Source organism: Phyllobates terribilis, unplaced genomic scaffold, assembly GCF_046119375.1.
Source record: "Phyllobates terribilis strain yellow unplaced genomic scaffold, ASM4611937v1 Scaffold_4__5_contigs__length_816908805, whole genome shotgun sequence".
NCBI classification, from domain to species: domain Eukaryota; kingdom Metazoa; phylum Chordata; class Amphibia; order Anura; family Dendrobatidae; genus Phyllobates; species Phyllobates terribilis.
This window is the reverse complement of record NW_027362764.1, coordinates 289,368,318-289,392,220: the sequence shown is the minus strand read 5'-3', so window position 1 is coordinate 289,392,220 and position 23,903 is coordinate 289,368,318. Positions and strand designations below refer to the sequence as shown.

At 42.8% G+C, this 23,903-nt stretch overlaps 1 protein-coding gene across 1 annotated transcript in view; it reads right to left on the bottom strand.

Annotated features, from left to right (window-relative positions):
- The window catches only part of STAC (SH3 and cysteine rich domain), a 474,096-nt gene that overhangs the window by 133,086 nt on the left and 317,107 nt on the right, over positions 1-23,903 (bottom strand). Inside the window, exon 4 of the mRNA XM_073678295.1 lies at positions 671-752. Coding sequence (XP_073534396.1) covers positions 671-752 — 82 coding nt within the window. The remainder of the gene's footprint in view (positions 1-670; positions 753-23,903) is intronic.

The following is a 23,903-nucleotide window of genomic DNA, read 5'->3' as shown; positions in this document are numbered from 1 at the left end:
TCAGTATTTCAGGCGGTAGCAGCTCCAGCCCAAACTCCACACTGCTGAGCTGTCATTAGGCCTGTAAACCCTTTGCTGGATTATGGGAACAACCTTTTTTTCCAGTTAAATTAACCCTCTCAGTAGCCCAGTGTTACTGGTAAAGAACTTTACATTACCAAGGCCAACCACCTCGGTGGAACATATCTGCCATCTAGGATTTTAAGTGCTAAACATTTTAATAGCACATACAGGGAGGATTTTAATTTGTAGTTTAGACCTAACATGGTAGAATGTAAATCTATAGTTTAGGTCTAAAATTGTCATCTCAGGAGAAGAGAGAGGTAGAGGGATTTGGGTCACTTAAAGTGTTTCTCTGAAATGAAGATACTTGGGAGGTATAATGTAGAAATACCCGCATAACAAACCAAGTAGACCCTGCCAGCCAGAAATTGAACTTTTTCCCTTGGAGTGTCCATTCATTTCCATAGTGTTAACATAAAATGCAATATAACTACAATTTTAATAAAAATGTAGCACTGTGTCACTAGACACAGAGTTAGTCCTCTACAAGGCATCTTCAGCAAGCACTGTATCTGCAAGTATTCACAAATCCTATTTTTCGGTATCAGTACAGTAATAGTCAAAAATATTTTAGTTTATCACAAAACTGAATAACAGTCTTACTTACCAATAGGCATTACTTCTTTGATGCATCCAAATTGCTCATGTATAAGTAACGGTGAGCTATAATAACGTCGAAAACCTTTTGGCTGAATACATCCATACATAGCAGAAATAAAAAAAGAGAAAAATAAAACATAAATAAAGACTTACTCAATAATGAAAACAAACTTAATAATGTTACAATTTTAAAGTAAAAAAAAAATTTAACTAGAAGTATTCATGTGTAGCTTATACAGAAGCTCTTACCATTATTTAAAAGGGTTTTCCAGTCTAATGATATTAATGACCTATAATTATGTGGTCATCAATTAGGTCATCAATAACAAATCAGTAGGACATCTTGCAACCCCTGCAATCAACTGTTATCAGCTAAGGTTGTGCCTGTATGTAAGTTGTTAATGGTGCCAAAAAAGCAAAATTCCATTCACTGTGTAGTGGCCATTGAAGCAAACGGCAACTCATCTTCTTCTGTTCACTCCTTTAGGTTCTGAGACTCAGGCAATCATAAGCCTGGGCAACCCATTATGAGCTCTAAGACAAAGCAGAACACTTGTGCTCGCTAGATGGGAGCTCTAAGAACCGCCTCCTACCTGCCGTCATTTGTGGCTCTTCTTAGCAGATCTTATCTTTGATGCACCATGATGCACATGTGACCATGTGCCAGGCCTGCTAATCTATAGAAGAACCACATATGCCATCCATAAGAGGCAGTTCTCAGGGTTCCCGTCCAGCGGCCACAGATTTCTGACTTGGCTGATGGAGCAGACCCTGTGAATCAATTTGCACCAACGCTATTACTGAGACTTCCCTTACGCCAACAAGTACAGTACCCACTGGTAGCTTGTTGAGCTGCTGCATCTTGTTGTTCCAATCCCTTTTACACAAAGTGTATGGAGTGAGCCGGTGCTGAATGGCCGGGGGTATGTATAACGCATACATATCCTCCGGTCCCGGGTCTCATACTGGCAAATCCCAGCAGCGCACAGTGCCTGCGCTGGGGGGATTCATAAGTCTGCAGTCACACAGAGTGACTGCAGACTTATCAATTTTGACCGGACAGCCCCTTTAAGTTTGCAGTCACTCTACATGACTGAAAACTTGTGAATCCTCACAGCACGCACAGAGTTAGGGTTCTCTGATGCTGGCACCGGAAGCTGGCAGTGATGTAACCACAAGTATGCGATTTGCATACTTCTGGCACATTCTGACTAAACGTGCATGGCCTCACTTAATTCACTTGAACTGAGTGAGGCCGCACACTTCTAGTCGGCACATGACTGTATGTATGCAAATGGCACACTTGTGGTCATGTGTTTGACTGCTCCTAGCACCAGAGAACCTTGCGGCGCGCAAACTGCTCACTGTGAGGATTCACAAATCTTCAGTTACATAGAGTGACTGCACATCTTAGCCCCAAGCCTGTCCAATCCTTTCATTGCTTGACAAAAAAGAAGCAAAGGTAACCAGTTTTGATATGTGGTAATTGCTACTATCTGTCACTATTTTTGGTGGCTATGATACAGTATATTTATACAATACTAAATCGGTAGCCATGTTGAAAGCTTAACTGACCAATTTTATAATATTAAATGTTTTATCTAAGAATTTAAAAGGGGGACTACTTTTTTGCCAGAAATTATACCACTCTTGTTCTGCTCAAGAATTGTACTGTTTCTATAAAAATACAGACACTTTTTTAAAATGTCAAACATCATCTTTAATATTTAAAATTATAAAAGTATTGTAATCATTTTTTATTTTTATATAGTATGTTTTTATTGTATGTGATTTAACGCCTTCATGTTATGACCTGTTGTGTTTGGGTTTGTCTGGTTCGACTGAACTTTTGTCCAAAGTTTGGTTCGGGTTTCAGAACTCTACCCGAACTTGAACCTGAACATGCTGTAAAATGGTCATAGTGAGGGCTAGGGGACTCTCTCTCTCTTCTGGGAGAAGTAAGTGTTCGGAGTTCAGCACCTGACCCCAGACCTTACAGGTCGGGTTCACTCATCTCACAGTGTGATTGCAAAATAACAATGGATTGCTATGTCAATTGGAGATGTAACAATGGCCTCCGTGTCTGCCATATACCAATGTCTATTACATAAAACCTAAAGTGACATCTAATAGGCTTATTTTCAGCATAACACTGACAGGATGAGGTAATAAACTGCATAATATAAGTCGTTATCTATGCAGTCTAATGATTGCATGCTTACGTACCCTTGGGGGACTAATAAATATTATTAAAAAATATATATTTTGAAGTATTAAAAAAAATTGCAAAATAGCACAAAATATCCCACTGAAGAGCACAAAAAAATGGAGAAAATGCCAGAACTGATGCTTTTGCTCATCCGGCATCGCAAAAAAATGAAATGAAAAGTGATCAAAAAGTAATGTGTATCCCAAAATAGTGCCAGTAAAAACTACAGCTTGCTATGACAAAAAAAACCTCTTAAACAGGTTGTAAACTGAAAAATTAAAATGTTATGTATTTCAGAATATGACAGAGATGAGCGAATTTATCCTAATGGAATTGAATTTTACTCGCATATACAAGAAAAATACACATTTTTTGAGAATACATATTTTTGTAAATTTGCTGAGCATGGAATTCATCTAGCCCCCGTTTGCTGAACTGTATAGGCCCGGAGAAAGTTTACAAAACAAAACAAGCCCCTGTCCAGCCCCTCCCCTGCTTGCTGCCTATCTTCCAGTCCACAGAGCTGTTTCTTCTTTTCCCCGTCGCTAGCTATATTTTCCGGCCTGTTCATTCTAGTCTGGGACTTCCCACCATGACCTAGCCTTAAATAGTCATGTCAAGACGACACAGATGTGTGACATGCAGTGACCTCTGAAGCCTGGTCATGGCCTGAAGTCCCAGCCCAGAGTGAACAGATCGAAGATGCAACTGTGGAAAGAAGAGAAGTGGATGGTGTGCAGCGTTGCTCCCTGCTCACCATCTCACTCTCAGGGCCTCTTTTTTTCTGCCATGTTAGCTCCAGTTTTCCTAGCTGCATTTTGGCCTCAGAGGGCACTGCAAGTTGCACATCCATGATATTAGTAAACAAGTGGAGAAATTTCAACGCACACTCAAAAATTTCAATGCAAGTTCTTTTAATTATTTTTTAATTCAATTGTAGGTAGCAGACACAACTGAATATAAAGTGCAAGTGATAGAAGTGACCTAATGTTTCGACTCGATCCTGGGCCTTGTTCGCATAGTCGCTCTTGATATATAAAGCTAGTCCATGAAATGCTGAAAATCCCTGAAGGCATAATACTACTCAGACAACACAGGGTGAGGGTAAAACAGTGTGGCAATACTTTATTGAACCACAAAATGGACAATAAACAGATAGAACAGTCCCAGCTAATGCCCAAGATGGTACAACATTACACAGTCCTCACCCTTCCGCTGTCCCGCCTGGGATAGAACAGCTGCAACTTTGGAACTTCCGGGGCCAACTACCTCAAGCAGTGGCCCCCTGCTTCTTGCGGGCCCCTACAAAGAGAAGGTAGCGGTAAGCTGAGGAAGCCAGCAGTCCATCGAGGTACAAGGCCAGGAGACCCAAGGGTCCCACCCTGGCCTCTCCGAGAGTTTCAATGGGGCCAGATGACCGGCTGGTCCCAATCTGGTTTCTCTGAATGTCTCCATGGGCTCTAGGCCACTGGTAGGTCCTATCTAGCAACCACAAACAACATATCCATGGGGCCAGGTGACTTCATCGTCCCAACCTGGTCTCCCCAAACGTATCCAGGGGCTCTCTGATGGTCAATAGAGCAGATCCGTATCTTTCCAGTCAGGGCCACATACCCTTAGGCCAGAATCATATAGAATCTAAATCTGTGTCTCTTTGGTTAAAGCCATGCTTCCAAGCTAATGGTATAAGAGAGTCTGATCTTTGATTATCCTTGTAAAGTCTCTTTCCAATCTCTTTTTAAAATCTGACTGCTACAGAAGCATGTCTCCTTTTTTAGCACACATTCACAGGTCAAGGGGTTAGGGAGGTCATTACTCTCAGGGCTCAGGTCTCATTGTTTGAGCTAATCTATTTATATAGTTGGTATAGGAGGGGGCTCTTGTAAATGAACATCTAGCTGGCTTAGTATAATATGTCATTAGCATAGTAACAAACTTCATTATTTCCAAACGACAAGAAGTCAACATTCAGTTTTATACCCATAATTGTATGTCCTTTTTGACCAGCCACACAAATACCCATACATTTGCAAGTCAACATGAACACAATTGTGTATTTCTCTTGGCTTAACAAATCTAACGGTCTGGCTGATTGAGATTATAGGCTGTATCGTCACAGCTAGTAACTGGAGAAAGAAGAGGAGGTGTTGCGGACCGGAGAGTTGAGAGGTGAGATGAGTATACATTTTAGGTTTATTTTTGTACATGTGCACTATGGTCTGGAGAGAAACCATAGCACAATAAGAAATATTGAATTTGTGAGGAATAACTGTGCTACAAATTGAATTTCCTGGGAAAATCCTCGCAATTTGACTAATTTGAATTGTCCGATCCACCCATCGTAAAAGGACAATCAAAAAATATATACATTTTCTTTAAAAAGTGACTTTCTTTTAAGCAAACCTTGAAAAATCAATATAAATTGAGTATCACTGTGATTGTATCAACATATGTAATTATTCTCCAGGTGGTCTGCGCTCCCTGAACACAGTAGGCAGGATGCGAAGTTATATTAAATAACCAAATTTTATTAGCATACAACGTGTTTTGACTCTATATGAGCCTTCTTCAGGTATTACATATAAGCTGGTTGCGATTGTATCAACTCATACTATAAAACGATACCATTGTGTTGGCGGCATGGCGAATTAGGGAAAAAAAATAAAAAACGTGCTAGATTTGCTGGGTTTTTCTTTGGTCACCTGGACTCACAAAAAAATTCATAAAAAGTGATGAAAGAGTCATGTGTACTGAAAAATGGCACTAAAAAACTATAGCTTGTCCCACCAATAAAGACAAGCACAACTCTGTGCTTGTTATGGCTCTTAAAACACACACATATATATAAATATATATATACTGTATATATATATATATATATATATATATATATATATTTTGCAAGTTTTCCCACCTACAAAGAATGGAGAGGTCTGTAATATTTATGATAGATACACTTCAACTGTGACAGAGAGAAAATCTAAAAAAAATGTATGATTGTATGATTTTTGCATAATTAAATTGCATTTTATTGCATGAAAAAATTATTTGATAAGATAGGAAAACTTAATATTTGGTACAGAAACCTTTGTTTGCAATTACAGATGTCAGACGTTTCCTGTAGTTCTTGACTAGAGATGAGCGTTGTTCTACTCGAACTGTTCGCCAATCTCAAATTCGAGCTGTTTTGGGAGGTGTTCGAGCCGTTCGGCGAACTCGAACAATTTGAGAAAAATTCGGCTGTTCGAGGTTATGTTCGATAACTGTTCGTGCACCAAAATCATAACTGGATTTTTTCTCAGTAATGATGAAAATTAATGTTAATACGCAGTTTGAGTGTACAGCGGGGTGGGGGGATGGGCAGGGGATGGATCTCTGCAGGAACAATGAAGATCTCCATTTTTTTTTTCTCTTTCCCGCATTTACAGTGGGGAGGTGCAATCTGTCAGCCTATCAGCAGCGCACACACGGAGCGAAGTGCTTTTTTTCACACAAGCAAGGGCATGTGTCATTGGCAGTGTATGTCACATGTCCTTGCCCTATAAGACCAAGCCATTTTCCCCGTTGCCACCATTTTCTCACTGCTGCAGCTGCGTGTTAGACGGCACCGCTGTTGCTGTGTGCGCTATACCTTGTTAATTTCAAGCCAATTTTCGCACAAATCTACAGATAGCTTGGGAGTAGGGAATAGTTGTGATTGCAGTCCTTTTAAGGACTAGGTTACAGCATTTCCTACGATTTTTATCAGGCAGGTCTGTGCTCTTAAATAGATAGATTGTGGGAGTAAAGACTAATTGTAATTGGAGTCCTTTTCAGGACTAGGTTACATCAGTTCCTATCAGTTTTTGCCAGGCAGGTCTGTGCCAGTGCTGTGCAAGTTTTTTTCACAGCATTTGGCTGAATCTAGCAAAGCTAATCCTTTTTGGCCTATTGCAGAGTGTGTTAGTCAGTGGAGTAGCCTGTGTTGCAAGATATACCACCTGTGTATAGAATACCAATTTTTTTACTGCACCTAGTGAAGTAAAATCTTTTGGGCATAGCATCATTCTATTAGTCATCTATACTGACCTCCATCAGGTTGCAAATTGAATATAATTTTTTTCTGCATCTAGCTCTGAAAAAATATTGGGCTTCTAGCTGTGTGTGGGACTTGTTGTATTAGTCCATCTATACTGACCTCCATCAGGTTGCAAACTGAATATATTTTTTTCTTCATCTACCTCTGAAAAAATATTGGGCTTCTAGCTGTGTGTGGGACTTGTTCTATTAATCCATCTATACAGACCTCCATCAGGTTGCAAACTGAATATATTTTTTTCTGCATCTACCTCTGAAAAAATATTGGGCTTCTAGCTGTGTGTGGGACTTGTTGTATTAGTCCATCTATACTGACCTCCATCAGGTTGCAAACTGAATATATTTTTTTCTGCATCTACCTCTGAAAAAATATTGGGCTTCTAGCTGTGTGTGGGACTTGTTGTATTAGTCCATCTATACAGACCTCCATCAGGTTGCAAACTGAATATATTTTTTTCTGCATCTACCTCTGAAAAAATATTGGGCTTCTAGCTGTGTGTGGGACTTGTTGTATTAGTCCATCTATACTGACCTCCATCAGGTTGCAAACTGAATATATTTTTTTCTGCATCTACCTCTGAAAAAATATTGGGCTTCTAGCTGTGTGTGGGACTTGTTGTATTAGTCCATCTATATAGACCTCCATCAGGTTGCAAACTGAATATATTTTTTTCTGCATCTACCTCTGAAAAAATATTGGGCTTCTAGATGTGTGTGGGACTTGTTGTATTAGTCCATCTATACTGACCTCCATCAGGTTGCAAACTGAATATATTTTTTTCTGCATCTACCTCTGAAAAAATATTGGGCTTCTAGCTGTGTGTGGGACTTGTTCTATTAATCCATCTATACAGACCTCCATCAGGTCGCAAACTGAATATATTTTTTTCTGCATCTACCTCTGAAAAAATATTGGGCTTCTAGCTGTGTGTGGGACTTGTTCTATTAATCCATCTATACAGACCTCCATCAGGTTGCAAACTGAATATATTTTTTTCTGCATCTACCTCTGAAAAAATATTGGGCTTCTAGCTGTGTGTGGGACTTGTTGTATTAGTCCATCTATACTGACCTCCATCAGGTTGCAAACTGAATATATTTTTTTCTGCATCTACCTCTGAAAAAATATTGGGCTTCTAGCTGTGTGTGGGACTTGTTGTATTAGTCCATCTATACTGACCTCCATCAGGTTGCAAACTGAATATATTTTTTTCTGCATCTACCTCTGAAAAAATATTGGGCTTATAGCTGTGTGTGGGACTTTTTCTATTAATCCATCTATACAGACCTCCATCAGGTTGCAAACTGAATATATTTTTTTCTGCATCTAGCTCTGAAAAAATATTTGGCCTTCTAGCAGTGTGTGGGACTTTCTCTATTAGTCCATCTATACTGACCTCCATCAGGTTGCAAATTGAATATAATTTTTTTCTGCATCTAACCCAGCCAATAGTTTTGGCCTAATACCACAGTTTGGCCACTCAGCTCTGCTCGGTTCCCATCCATTGTTTTCTTGTGCAAACAACTCCAGAGTTGTTAATTAGTTAACCACCAAAATGAGTGGAAAAAGGCCTGCTGCTGGTGGAAAGGGGAATAGGCGTGTTGGGAAGGGGAAAAAAGGTTGTGTCCGTGGGGTAGGTGTTAAAGCAACAGTAACATCTGCAGAAGAAAGACCATCTTCCAGCCAAATTAAAATGTCTACTTCTTTTAGCGGACAATGTGATAAGATCCCTTTCTTACGGCCACGCCAATCGCTACAAATTCCAGATGAGGCACAAAAACAGCAGGTGCTTCAACGGATATCAAGTGCTCCTTTAAGTGGGCTCTCCTCCACATCAACTTCAACATCACAAATACTCCAGTCCTCAAAGGTGTCACCCCAATCGCACTTGCTTCCTCACAGCTCCCAAATCTCCAGCTGCCCGTCTGAGTATGAGGTAGAACAGATGGTTGAGTCTGCAGAGCTGTTTACTCATACTATAGCCTGGGAATCAGAGGTCGACTCCAGCGCTTCTGTGAATCCAGACGAGGAAATGATCTGCACTGATGCCCAGAATCTTTATGAGTCGGATCCAGGACCAGACGCAGAAGGTTCTGACCATAATGTAGACCCTCATTCCCAAACTGTAACTCCTGGTGGTGGAGACAATGAGGAAGATGATGATAAGACTCAAATACCTGATTGGAGCGACAACTTTAGTTTTTTGTCAGGGCAGGAACAGGTTGGCTCTGAGGACGACGGGTGTGATAACGCACAGGGTGATGATGATGAGGTTGGAGATCCCACTTACTGTCAACCCACAGTCAGCCAAGAGATGAGGTCAGCAGAGGAGGTGGAGGAAGATGCTAGTGACGACGAGGTCAGGTTGCGCCTTCCTGGACAGAGACGTAGTACTGGAAGCACGTCAACAACTGCATCCTCAAACACAACTCTGCCTCTCACCGCAAGTCGTGGTGGCTCTTCAGGTCGCATGGGTGCTAAGCCTTGCATACCCTGGGCATTTTTTCAGATCGATAAAGATGACCCAACTCGTGTTATCTGTAACATTTGTCAGCAAAAGCTAAGTAGAGGCCAAAAAATACATAGTTTGAGTACTTCATGCATGAACCGGCACATGGACATGAAGCATAAGTTGCAGTGGGAAGCTCAGTGTGCTACAATGCGGCCTAGCATGCCGGGCCAACCACCGTCTGCCATATCTTGTGCATCCGCGGCCTCTTCATCCTCTGTGACTGGGGGGACAGCAGTCACACCTGTTTTGGGGCGCAGACCTGCCACCTCTTTACCCGCAACAGCCAGCGTGATTGGCAGGTCATCATTTTCTATGGAGGTGGTAGCACCAGCTGGTGTTGAGCGCTGTCCGACATCGATAGCACCACCTTTGGATCAAGGCAACCTAACATGTCCGCCTGCATCTTCCTCACAGACCGGCAGTTTGCCGGGGACACCCTTATCAACCCCGTCTAAGCACAATAGCCAGCCCTCGGTCCCTCAGTTGTGGACAAGTAAAAGACCATTTCCTCCTAGCCATGAGAAAGCTAAGAGGTTGAATTTCACCATCTGCAAGTTCTTGGCTACAGAAATGCTGCCTTTCCGCCTGGTGGACACAGAGGATTTTCGAGACCTTATGTCCGTCGCAGTGCCCCAGTACCAGATGCCCAGTCGGCACTACTTCTCAAAGAAAGGTGTGCCTGCGCTCCACCAGCATGTCGCACACAACATCACCGCTTCTTTGAGAAACTCTGTGTGTGACAGGGTGCATTTCACCACAGACACTTGGACGAGTAGGCATGGACAGGGGTGTTACATGTCGCTGACTGGGCACTGGGTAACTATGGTGACAGCAGGACAAGGGGCTGCTGTCCAAGTCTTGCCGTCCCCACGAGTTGTGCGTCAATCCTCTTTATGTCATTTTTCCTCCACTGCTTCTGCCTCCTCAACCTCCTCTCGGTCTTCCACCTGCACCCAAAGCCTGTCTGGTCATGCCAAAAGCTTTCTAACTGCGCAGAAGGGATCCTGCACACCTCCTTACTATGCTGGCAGTAGGGCTCAACGTCATAAGGCGGTTTTTACATTGAAATGTCTGGGAAATGTGAGTCACACAGCTGAGGAGTTGTGGTCAGCTCTGGAGAACCAATTTCATGAATGGTTGTCTCCACTGGACCTGAAACCAGGGAAGGCCGTGTGCGACAATGCTGCAAACCTGGGTGCGGCCCTTCGCCGGGGCAATGTCACACACGTGCCTTGTATGGCTCACGTGTTGAACCTGGTTGTCCAGCAATTTTTAGCCCACTATCCCAGACTAGATGGCCTTCTGCAGAGGGCACGGTCGCTGTGTGCTCACTTTCGCCGTTCGCATCCCGCAGCTCAGCGACTTACATCTCTACAGAAGTCGTTGGGCCTGCCACTTCACCGGCTAAAATGCGATGTGCCTACCCGGTGGAATTCAACTCTGCACATGTTCCAGCGACTGTGGCAGCACCGACAAGCCCTGGTGCAATACGTTCTGACGTATAGCCTGGGCCAACGAGATCCAGAGGTGGGGCAAATCACGCTGGAGGAGTGGTCTCAGATCAGGGACCTATGCACCCTTCTGCACAGTTTTGAAATGGCGACGAAGATGTTTAGTGCTGACGATGCCATTGTCAGCATGACTATTCCGGTGATTTACATGCTGGAGCACATGTTAAACAGAATTCGGAGTCAGGTGGTGGCACAAGAGGAGGTGGAGGAAGTAGAGGAGGAGGAGTTGTATGCGGAAGGGCTAACATCTGCAAGGTCCAGACGGTCGGCAGCACCAAGGCGGCAGGCATGTGAGGGTGGGGGAGATGGTTTTACCAGGGCGCATGGTAGCAGCCAAACTAGTGAGGAAGGTGCAGGAGCCCAGGAAGAAGTGGAGGACGAACTGATGGAAGACTCATCAGATGAGGGAGACCTTGATCACATTTCTGTTGTGCGAGGTTGGGGGGAGAGGACAGAGGAAGGAAGCATGATTGTTACCTCGCCACCAACACAACAGGGACTTGGTGCTCCTGGATGCGCAACACACATGAGTGCCGTCTTGCTGCACTACCTGCAACATGACCCTCGAATTGTGAGAATTAGAAATAATCCTGACTACTGGGTTGCCACACTGTTAGATCCCCGGTACAAAAGTAAATTTGCAGAAATTATTCCTGCCATAGAAAGGGATGCACGCATGCAGGAGTATCAGCAGAGACTCTTGCAGAACCTTACATGTGCTTTTCCACAAAATACCAGTGGTGCACGTAGTGAATCTCACAGTTCCAACTTGCCAACCGTGGGACCGTCAAGTGTTCAGCACTCAAACCGTAACAGAACCACAGTATCTGCTGGTAACATCAATTTTGCGGAATCATTTCACCACTTTTTTAGCCCATCCTTTGCAAGGCCACAGGAGACAAGAAGTCTGACACATAGTCAACGCCTAGAGACGATGGTACAGGAGTATCTCCAAGTAAACATTGAAGCCACGACTGTGTCACTGGACCCTTGCTCTTTTTGGGCTTCCAATCTGGATAAATGGCCGGAGCTAGCCACTTACGCCTTGGAGATCTTGTCATGCCCCGCAGCCAACGTTCTGTCTGAACGTGTGTTCAGCGCTACTGGTGGTGTGCTGACAGATAAGCGCACGCGGCTCTCCACTGATAATGTAGACAGACTCACGTTCATAAAGATGAACAAATCATGGATCCGAAACGACTTTTCTACCCCTGTGTCATCCTGGGGAGAGTAAAAGCTTGATGATTGGTTAAAATCACCCTATCAACCGTTTTAAGCTTTCAAATTACTAATCATGTTTATCTGTATCTTGGCTGGAAAATAATTTGGGCTTTGTAGCAGTGTGCAGCACTGATTCTATTAGGCCATCTATAATAAGCTCCACCAGATTTAAAATTACTAATCATGTTTATCTGTATCTTGACTGGAAAATAATTTGGGCTTTGTAGCAGTGTGCAGCACTGATTCTATTAGGCCATCTATACTAAAGCTTCACCAGATTTAAAATTAATAATAATTTTTAGCTGCATCTAGCCCGGAAAATAATTTTGGGGCTCCGAGATGCGCAAGACACATAAGTGCCTTCTTGCTGCACTACCTGCAGCATGACCCTCATATTGTCAGAATTCGAAGTAATCATGACTACTGGGTTGCCACACTCTTAGATCCCCCAAACTTTTCGATCAACCTTTTCATTTTAATAAAGACCAAAAAAATGGTCATTTTTGAAATTATAAGCATTAGCAGGTTGTTAGAAACTGAAATCAAACAGTTTTCAACTCAAAACTTTATTCTAGGTGATGTTACATTTTCACATAGGACCCCTTGTTCGAAAGGAGCTTCTGAACTCTCTCGTCCATTGAATTTGTCAGGTTTTGGATGGTTTCTGCTTCAATTGTTTTGCATGAGGACAGAATACCCTCCCAGAGCTGTTGCTTAGATGTGAACTGCCTCCCGCCATCATAGACACTCCTTTTAATGATGCTCCAAAGGTTGTGAATGGGGTAGAGGTCAGGGGAGCATGGGTGTCACACCATAAGTTTGTCCCCTTTTATGCCCATATCAGCCAGAGATGCAGATGTTTTATGTGCAGCATGAGATGGTGCATTATCATGCAGAAAAATGATCTTGCTGTGAAGTACACGGTTCTTCTTCTTGAACCATGACAGGAAGTGCTGTTTGAGAAAATCCACATACATTATGGAGTTCATCTTTAGCGCCTTCAGGGATCCTAAAGGGGCCGACAATCTCTCTCCCCATGATTCCAGCCCAAAACATTACTCCACCTCCTCCTTGTTGGCGCTGTAGCCGTGTTTGCGTGGGGTGTCCATCAACCAGCCATCCTCCACTCCATCCATCTGGACCATCGAGCGCTGCACGGCACTCATCCGTGAACAAAACAGTTTTGAAATCAGTCTTCATGTAATGTTTGGCCCACTGGAGCCGTTTCTGCTTGTGTGAAGTGGATAGAGGAGGTCGACAGGATGGCGTATGCACAGCTGCAAACCTCTGAAGGACCCTGCATCTTGTTGTTCGGGGGACGTTGGAGGCACAAGCAGCTTCAAAAACTTGTCTGCTGCTATGACAAGGCTTTTTTGCCGCTGCTCTTTCAACCTGACGTAATTGCCTGTAGGAAAGAGTCCTCAATTTGCCCTTATCAGCACGCACACGTGTGTACTGTGAATCAGCTACATACTTCTTGATTGCCAAGACACTTCATCCTGATCATCGCACAATGTTGATTGTAGTCATGCCTTGACCTAAACACTCCACAATTTGTTGCTTCTCAGCAGCCGACACATCCTTTTTCTTTCCCATTTTGGCAGAAAATGTAGGCTGCTTAATAATGTGAGACAGCCTTCTTAAGTAGTCTTGCCTTTCATTGGACACACCTGCCAAACTAATTAGCACAGGTGTCTGCAATTGCTTACAGTGATATAAAGAGCCCTGACACACATCACCATCAATGAGTTTAACTGACAAACAAACAAATTCTTCCCTTATCACTCCTAAACACTTTTTGCATAATAATTTGGAACACAGTGTACATGTGCTTTTCCACAAAACACCAGTGGTTCACGTAGTGAATCTTACAGTTCTAACTTGCCAACCGTGGTCTGTATGGAGTTGTTCAATAAAGGGCCCAAAATTAAGATAACATAGATGGGAGAGGTCTCTATGAATAGGAATTCCTAAGTATTTGATACCCTGTGAGGGCCAGGCAAAGGGAAAGTTGGACTGGATGGAATCCTATATGGATTTGGGGAGGGAGACATCGAGGGCCTCAGACTTCGCTGCATTGATTTTAAAATTTGACCATGTAACAAAGCGATCTATTTCAGCCATAACAGCATGGATGGATATATGTGATTGAGTGATATATACTAGGACATCATCAGCAAATAGAGAGCACTTGTACTCGGTGCCTCACACCTCAATCCACCTAATATTGGGGTTATGGCGAATTGATGAGAGCAGGTGCTCCGTCACTAGGATGTATAAGAGAGGGGACAGAGAACATCCCTGCCTTGTCCCATTGGTGATTGTGAAAGGTGATGAAAATGTTCTGACGCGCCCCCTGGGCCTTGGGACACCCGGAGCCGGACCCTTTTTGGTGGATGCTGGTGGTTGTAGTCTCCGTGGCGGCAACCCGGTTCCGTGGCTCAGGGCGGTCAAACCAGTGGCGGAACTATTTATGTGGTTTTGATGTTTAAATGTCCGACTACGCCACCCGTGGATTGCGGTCAGAGTGAACCGCTGCTGCAGGGCAGACCGCTGAGGCTGGTGTTGTGGGTGCAGCAGAGCGTAGCATAACTCCCCACGGGAGGAGTATAGCCTCAGGGCAGTGTATGCGGAGGATGGGGGTGATGGTGCAGAGCAGCAGCAGTAATGACACGGAGTCAGTGATGCAGTCCAGGGCCTTTACTCACAGTTCTTATTATCCAGACCACGTCTGCAGGTAACGGCTGCCCACGTCGTACTGTGCTCACCAGGTGAGGGGCTCAGACAACTCCCAGATAACTTTGGAGTGCTTCACAGGACCCCCTTTGTGTGTCCTTTGTCTGGCCTTTCTTACCAACCCTTCTGTCCGGCTGCCTCGGGCCTCCTCTTGGTAAACTTGGCGCCAGTTTCCCTGACCCTATGTGCTGCCTTCCTAGCGGGTGTAGCGAGGGGCTGCGCCACATAAAATGTCACAGCCTCCTGTTTCTAGCTGAGGGTCGTTTCCTGCCTCCACTAGTTTCGGGGACCGGTCTCCCCCTTTGGCCTGACCCCTCCACGCAGGTGGATTCGGGCGTGCGGTGGCGACTCGCCCGTCCGCACCCCTGAGATCCCTTCGTTCCTCGTTCCTGGAGCCTTCTCCGCTCCTCTTCCTTCCTTCTCCCTCTTCCAGGCCTGGGCCTCTGTTACTAGGCCCGCCTCCGGAGCAGAGCTCATGCAGAGCCCCTGCTCCCTGCCACTTCTGCTCAGACTTCTCTGCACTGAACTAAGATGTTGCCCACCTTTTATACTCCCTTCTCAATGCACCCAGGAACTGCTTCCTCCCTGCTCCTGCACTACAGGGTTCCCCTTCCTCAGTGTTCCCTCCCCCCACTCCAGCCAGGGACAGGGACTGTCGTGCCCATCTCAGGGGCATATTGGTCGCCCTGCCCCACGGCAATGTGGTGTAATGCATGCAGGTGTCGGGTCCTGATCCACACTACATCCTTACCTGAGAGTGAGATATCACACCTCTGGGTGAGGTGCAATACCTCTGTAGCAATCAAGCCCTCAGGGTGCTACAGTTCCATTTATCTTCAGCCTAGGTGACGTATTGCGATACAGGGCCGTGATTTTGGCTATAAAAGGGTCCCCTAGACCCCTACCCCAAGCTTTTTAAGAGAATCATATATGGCGTGCCAGGAGACTCTATGGAATGCTTTCTCAGCATCCAACGAGAGTATCTAATTACAAATTTTTAACTGCATCTAGCCCATGAAATACTTTGTGCCTAGTAGCAGGGTCTGCTAGTCAGCGGATTATCCCGGCTGTTAAGCAAGCTACACCACCTGTAGTTTGGACACTTCATTTTTTCAAAGGAAATGCTTCGGGACCACGGGATACTCAGTGAAGAGCATCAGGAGGCACCCCAAGGCATAGGGGCTCGGACTGGCAGTAGGATGCCTTGCGGTGGACAGCCGAGCTCGATCCTTATAAAAGCTTTTTAACTGCAGCAGCTTTAGTGGACGCTACTGGAGCTGGAATTACGCGGCTGCTGGCATGAGACTTGCCCTCCAATAGATCCTTGTAAATGGATTTAAAGTGTATTTATTCAAATTAGAGAGACAATTTAAATTGAAAAGCTTAGAGCTGCCTCCACCACAGGGGGGCTCGCTCGACCCACCAGCGGACAGGCACCAGTATTGGGAGAGGGGGGCTGGCCGTCAGGGTTCACCGCGGCTCTGGCACAAACCCGGCGACACGGAGGTGGCACGGGCAGGAGCGGACTGAACGTGTCGGCTTCTCACTTTTTGGATTTTAGAAGGGCATGACATGCCTATATCTGTGTCTCCCCCTCCTTTTACTCCTCCACCTCTTTTCTTTTCGCATGACTATATGTACTTGTCACTTTTCCATGTGTTAGTTGTGTCTTCTGAGCAGTTTGTCAGCTTTTGGACACCTTTGAAGGTGTTTTCTATGTGTTTCTATGTGTTTTTGTTTGCCTGCCATTGGTTTTAACGGTGTTCGAAGGTGTTCGACGAACAGTTCGACGAACAGTTCGGCGAACACACGGGTGTTCGACGAACCGAACCGAACTCGAACACTACGGGTGTGGCTCAACACTATTCTTGACCAAGTTTGCACACACCGCATCAGGGAGTTTGGCCCTCTCCTCCATACAGATATTCTCCAGATCTTTCAGGTTTTGGGGCTGTCTCTGGGCAACATTGAGTTTCATCTCCCTCCAAAGATTTTCTATTGGCTCCAGGTCTGAAGGCTGGCTCGGCCACTTCATGACTTTACAATGCTTCTAACGGAGTCACTCCTTAGTTGCCCTGGCTGTGTGTTTCGAGTCATTGTCATGCTGGAAAACCCTGACACGACCCATCTTCAGTGCTCTTACTGAGGGAAGGAGGTTGTTGTCCAAAATATCGCGATACATGACCCCCAATACGGTGCGGTCATCCTGTCCACTTTTCACAAAAAGCACCCCCAAAATATGATGTTTCCCCTACGATGCTTCCTGGTTGAGATGGTGTTCTTGGGGTTGCACTCCTACTTCTTCTTCCTCGAAACACGGCGAGTAGATTTGATACCAAAAAGTTTGATTTTGGTCTCATCTGACCACATGACCTTTTCCCATGCCTCCTCTGGATCATCCAGATGATCATTGGCGAACTTCAAATGGGCCGAGACATATGCTGGCGTGAGCAGGGGGATCTTGTTTGTTCGGCAGGATTTTATTCAATGGCAGCGTAGTGTGTTACTAATGGTAATGTTTAAGACTGTGGTCCCAGCTGTCTTCAGGTCATTGATCAGGTCCTCCTGTGTAGTTTTGGGATGATTCCTGACCTTTCTCAGAATCATCCATAACCCAAGAGGCAAAATCTTGCATGGAACCCCAGATCGAGTAAGATTTACAATCATCTTCTGTTTCTTCCATTTTCTAATAATTGTGCCAACAGTTGTTGCCTTCTCAATAAACTTGCCTATTGTCCTGTAGCCCATCCTAACATTGTGCAGATCTCCAATTTTGTCCCTGATGTCCTTAGACAGCTCTTTGGTCTTGGCCATGGGGGAGAGGTTGGAGTGTGTTTGATTGAGTGTATGGATAGGTGTCTTTTATACAGGTAATAAGTTCTAACAGGTGCAATTAATACAGGTAATGAATGCAGAGTAGGAGGGCTTCTTAAGGAAAAACGAACAGGTCTGTGAGAACCAGAATTCTAGCTGCTTGGTAGGTGATCAAATATTTATTTCATGAAATCAATTTAATTATTTAAAAATCATACAATGTGATTTTTTGTTTTTTATTTTAGATTCTGTCTCTCACAGTAGAAGTGTACCTACGATAAAAATTACAGACCTCTCCAGGTGGGAAAACTTGCAAAAGGGGCAGTGCATCAAATGCTTATTTTCCCCACAGTGTATATATCTACAGTTGTGTTCAAAAGTTTACATACCCCGGCAGAATTTTTCTTGGCCTTGTTTCAGAGAATATGATTGATAACCAAAAAACTTTTTATCCACTCATGGCTATTGGTTGGGTGAAGCCATTTATTGTCAAACTACTGTGTTTTCTCTTTTTAAATCTGAATGACAACTCAAAACATCCAAATGACCCTGATCAACAGTTCACATACCCTGGTGATTCTGTCCTGATAACATGCACAGAATTTGACACAAATGGGTTTGAATGGCTACTAAAGGTAACATCCTCACCTGTGACCTGTTTGCTTGTAATCAGTGTGTATGCATAAAAGCTGAATAAGTTTTGGGGATCCAGACAGACTCTTGCATCTTTCATCCAGCCACTGATGCTTCTGGATTGTGAGTCATGGGGAAAGCCAAAGAATTCTCAACGGATCTATGGGAAAATTTAGTTGAACTGTATAACACAGAAAAGGGATAGAAAAAATATCCAAGGAATTGATAATGCCAGTCACCAGCATTCAAACTGTGATTAACAAATCAGGGGTTCTGTAAAAACCAAACCACGGTCAGGTAGACCAACAAAAATTTCAGACACAACTGCCAGGAAAATTGTTCGGGGTGCAAAGAGAAACCCACAAATAACATCAGCTGAAATTCAGGACTCTCTGAAAACTAGCGGTGTGGCTGTTTCAAGATGCCCAATAAGGAGTCACTTGAAGAAAAATGGGCTGCATGGTCGAGTAGCCAGAAGAAAGCCATTACTGCACAAATGCCACAAAGTATCTCGCCTACAATATGGCAAACAGCACAGAGACAAGCCTCTAAACTTCTGGAACAAGTTAATTTGGAGTGATGAGACCAAGATTGAACTTTTTGGCCACAGCCATAAACGTTACATTTGGAGAGAGGTCAACAAGGCCTATGAGGCCTATGATGAAAAGAACACCATTCCTACAGTAAAGCATGGAGGTGGATCGCTGATGTTTTGGGGATGTGTGAGCTACAAAGGCACAGGAAACTTGGTATAAGTTGAAGGAAAGATGAATGCAGCATGTTATCAGCAAATACTGGAGGCAAATTTGCACTCATCAGCCTGGAAGCTGAGCATGGGACGTTCTTGGATGTTCCAACATGACAACAATCCAAAACACAAGCCAAATCGACCTGTCATTGACTACAGCAGAACAAAGTGAAATTTCTGGCGTGGCCATCTCAGTCTCCTGACCTCAATATCATTGAGCCACTCTGGGGATATCTCAAGCACGCAGTTCATGCTAGACAGCCCAGGAATTTACAGAAACTGGAGGCTTTTTGCCAAGAAGAATGGGCAGCTTTACCATCTGAGAAAATAAAGAACCTCATCCACAACTACCCCAAAAGACTTCAAGCTGTCATTGATGTTAGAGGATGAATATATGGCATTAAGAACTGGGTTATGTGAACTTTTGATCAGGGTAATTTGGATGTTTTAGGTTGTCATTAAGATTTAAAAAGAGAAAACACAGTAGGCTGACAATAAATGGCTCCACCCAACCGATAACCATGAGTGGAGAAAAAGGTTTTTGGTTATCGTTCATATTCTCTGAAACAAGGCCAAGAAAGCAAAAATTTGGCTGGGATATGTAAACTTTTGAGCACAACTGTATATGTATGTGTATATATATATATATATATATATATATATATATAGAGAGAGAGAGAGAGAGAGAAAAAAAAGAAAAAGAGCAGCACAAGCAAACCACTTGTAAATGGGTGGGTGCCCGTCGTCAGGTAAATACCAAACCTTCTTACATATGAAAAAAATAGTAGAAACAGCACTCCAAAAATAGATGATTTATTAGCTCAGCAAGAGCTGTGGCAACGTTTCGGCTGAATATAGCCTTTTTTCAAGCAAAGTGCAGAGTATACAGGTGAGGTATATATCAGGTCATCCATTTAAAGGACAATTACATTATAAAGTGCAAAAAGTGCAATGTGCAAAGTGCATAAAAACATACAATGCATATACATAGATAAATCACATTATATAAAGCTTTTTTTGATTCATGAAAATACATACACATTGTTTGTTTACATGATATAGCTCAATCCATGATAAATTACTTAATAGATACAGGTGTATGGAATCAAAAGAATCAGGATTGACTCACCGCATCAACATGTGAACAACGCCGTCCAGTTAAAACACTGGAGACGCCAGTGTTTTAACCACTGAAGATTAAAAATGTGGTACTCAGGAAGGGTAATTTTTTTCAGACCAATCAGAGGGAAAAAATTGTGGAATCACTCAATTCTGAGGAAAAAATTATGGAATCACCCTGTAAATTTTCATTTCCAAAACTAACACCTGCATCAAATTAGATCTACTCGTTAGTCTGCATCTAAAAAGGAGTGATCACACCTTGGAGAGTTGTTGCACCAAGTGGACTGACATGAATCATGGCTCCAACATGAGAGATGTCAATTGAAACAAAGGAGAGGATTATCAAACTCTTAGAAGAAGGTAAATCATTACGCAATGTTGCAAAAGATGTTCGTTGTTCACAGTCAGCTGTGTCTGAAATCAGGACCAGATACAAACAACATGGCAAGGTTGTTAAAGACAAACATACTGGTAGACCAAGGAAGACATCAAAGCGTCAAGACCGGAAACTTAAAGCAATATGTCTCCAAAACAGGAAATGCACAACAAAACAAATGAGGAACGAATGGGAGGAAACTGGAGTCAGTGTCTGTGACCGAACTGTAAGAAACCGTCTAAAAGAAATGGGATTAACATACAGAAAAGCTAAACATTAGCCATCATTAACACCTAAACAGAAAAAAACAAGGTTACAATGGGATAAGGAAAAGCAATCGTGGAATGTGGATGATTGGTGAAAGTCATATTCAGTGATGAATCGCGAATGTGCATTGGGCAAGATGATGATGCTGAAACTTTTGTTTGGTGCCGTTCCAATGAGATTTATAAAGATGACTGCATGAAGAGAACATGCAAAATTTCCACAGTCATTGATGATATGGGGCTGCATGTTAGGTAACTGGGGAGATGGCTGTCATTACAACTTCAATAAATGCCCAAGTTTACATTGATATTTTGGACAGTTTTCTTATCCCATCAATTGAAAGGATGTTTGTGGATGATGACATCATTTTTCAATATGATAATGCATCATGCCATAGAGCAAAACTGTGAAAACATTCCTTGAAAGAAGACACATAAGGTCAATGTCATGGCCTGAAAATAGTCCGGATCTCAATCCAATTGAAAATCTTTGGTGGAAGTTGAAGAAAATGGTCCATGACAAGGCTCATTTGTGTGTTTGTTTTTCATGATTCCATAATTTTTTCCTCAGAATTGAGTGACTCCATAACTTTTTCCCTCTGCTTGGTCTGAAAAAAATTACCCTTACTGAGTAGCACATTTTTTATCTTGATTTCTTTTAGTGTTTCTTAAAGTCCTAAAGTTGCCCTTTGAAATGACTTTAGTTTTGTGCCATGTCTGTGATCTGCTTTTTTTCAACAACATTAAACTCTGAATGAACATCCTCCGAGCCCGGTGATTCCATAATTTTTGCCAGGGGTTGTATACATATATATATATATATATATATATATATATGTATGTATATATACAGTACAGACCAAAAGTTTGGACACACCTTCTCATTTAAAGATTTTTCTGTATTTTCATGACTATGAAAATTGTACATTCACACTGAAGGCATCAAGACTATGAATTAACACATGTGGAATTATATACTTAACAAAAAAGTGTGAAACAACTGAAAATATGTCTTATATTCTAGGTTCTTCAAAGTAGCCACCTTTTGCTTTGATGACTGCTTTGCACACTCTTGGCATTCTCTTGATGAGCTTCAAGAGGTAGTCACCGGAAATGGTCTTCCACCAATCTTGAAGGAGTTCCCAGAGATGCTTAGCACTTGTTGACCCTTTTGCCTTCACTCTGCAGTCCAGCTCACCCCAAACCATCTCGATTGGGTTCAAGTCTTGTGACTGTGGAGGCCAGGTCATCTGGCGTAGCACCTCATAACTCTCATTCTTGGTCAAATAGCCCTTACACAGCCTGGAGGTGTCTTTGGGGTCATTGTCCTGTTGAAAAATAAATGATGGTCCAACTAAACACAAACCGGATGGAATAGCATGCCGCTGAAAGATGCTGTGGTAGCCATGCTGGTTCAGTATGCCTTCAATTTTGAATAAATCCCCAACAGTGTCACCAGCAGAGCACCCCCACACCATCACACCTCCTCCATGCTTCACGGTGGGAACAAGGTATGTAGAGTTCATCCGTTCACCTTTTCTGCGTCGCACAAAAACACGGTAGTTGGAACCAAAGATCTCAAATTTGGACTCATCAGACCAAAGCACAGATTTCCACTGGTCTAATGTCCATTCCTTGTGTTCTTTAGCCCAAACAAGTCTCTTCTTCTTGTTGCCTGTCCTTAGCAGTGGTTTCCTAGCAGCTATTTTACCATGAAGGCCTGCTGCACAAAGTCTCCTCTTAATAGTTGTTGTAGAGATGTGTCTGCTGCTAGAACTCTGTGTGGCATTGACCTGGTCTCTAATCTGAGCTGCTGTTAACCTTCGATTTCTGAGGCTGGTGACTCTGATAAACTTATCCTCAGAAGCAGAGGTGACTCTTGGTCTTCCTTTCCTGGGGCGGTCCTCATGTGAGCCAGTTTCTTTGTAGCGCTTGATGGTTTTTGCAACTGCACTTGGGGACACTTTCAAAGTTTGCCCAATTTTTCGGACTGACTGACCTTCATTTCTTAAAGTAATGATGGCCACTCGTTTGTCTTTACTTAGCTGCTTTTTTCTTGCCATAATACAAATTCTAACAGTCTATTCAGTAGGACTATCAGCTGTGTATCCACCTGACTTCTGCACAACACAACTGATGGTCCCAACCCTATTTATAAGGCAAAAAATCCCACTTATTAAACCTGACAGGGCACACCTGTGAAGTGAAAACCATTTCCAGTGACTACCTCTTGAAGCTCATCAAGAGAATGCCAAGAGTGTGCAAAGCAGTCATCAAAGCAAAAGGTGGCTACTTTAAAGAATCTAGATTATAAGACATATTTTCAGTTGTTTCACACTTTTTGTTAAGTATATAATTCCACATGTGTTAATTCATAGTTTTGATGCCTTCAGTGTGAATGTACAATTTTCAAAGTCATGAAAATACAGAAAAATCTTTAAATGAGAAGTTGTGTCCAAACTTTTGGTCTGTACTATATATATATATTTATTCATTTATTTATTTTTTAAAGAAAGCATAAAAAATATACAACATGGGATTGTCATTATCTTATTGTCTTGAAGGATAAATTTAGCATATCAATTATACTTAATAATGATTGGTGCTTAAAAATTAAAATAAAATCCAGAATTACTTTTTTTCTTCATTATTTGAACTCTTAGTGTCAATTAAATTTACCAAATTTAAATATGTACCCCAAAATGGTACCAAAGAAAACTACATTTTCCACTTATTACCTAATAAAAATGATTTGTTTTACAGCATGTACCATATATACCCAAAAATGGTGTCATAGGGAAATACAATATGTCCTGCAAGTAAGCCCTGATACAGCTATGACAATGAAAAACATAAAAATATTATGACTCCTGAATGCTATGTTAAAATAAATGAAAATAAATAAACTGTTGATTATTAAGGCCAAATTAGGCCTGTCTATAATGGGTTATCAATGTTATAATTATACAGTCATCTAAAGTGAGCAATTTCATGAAATATAGGCATACAGATTT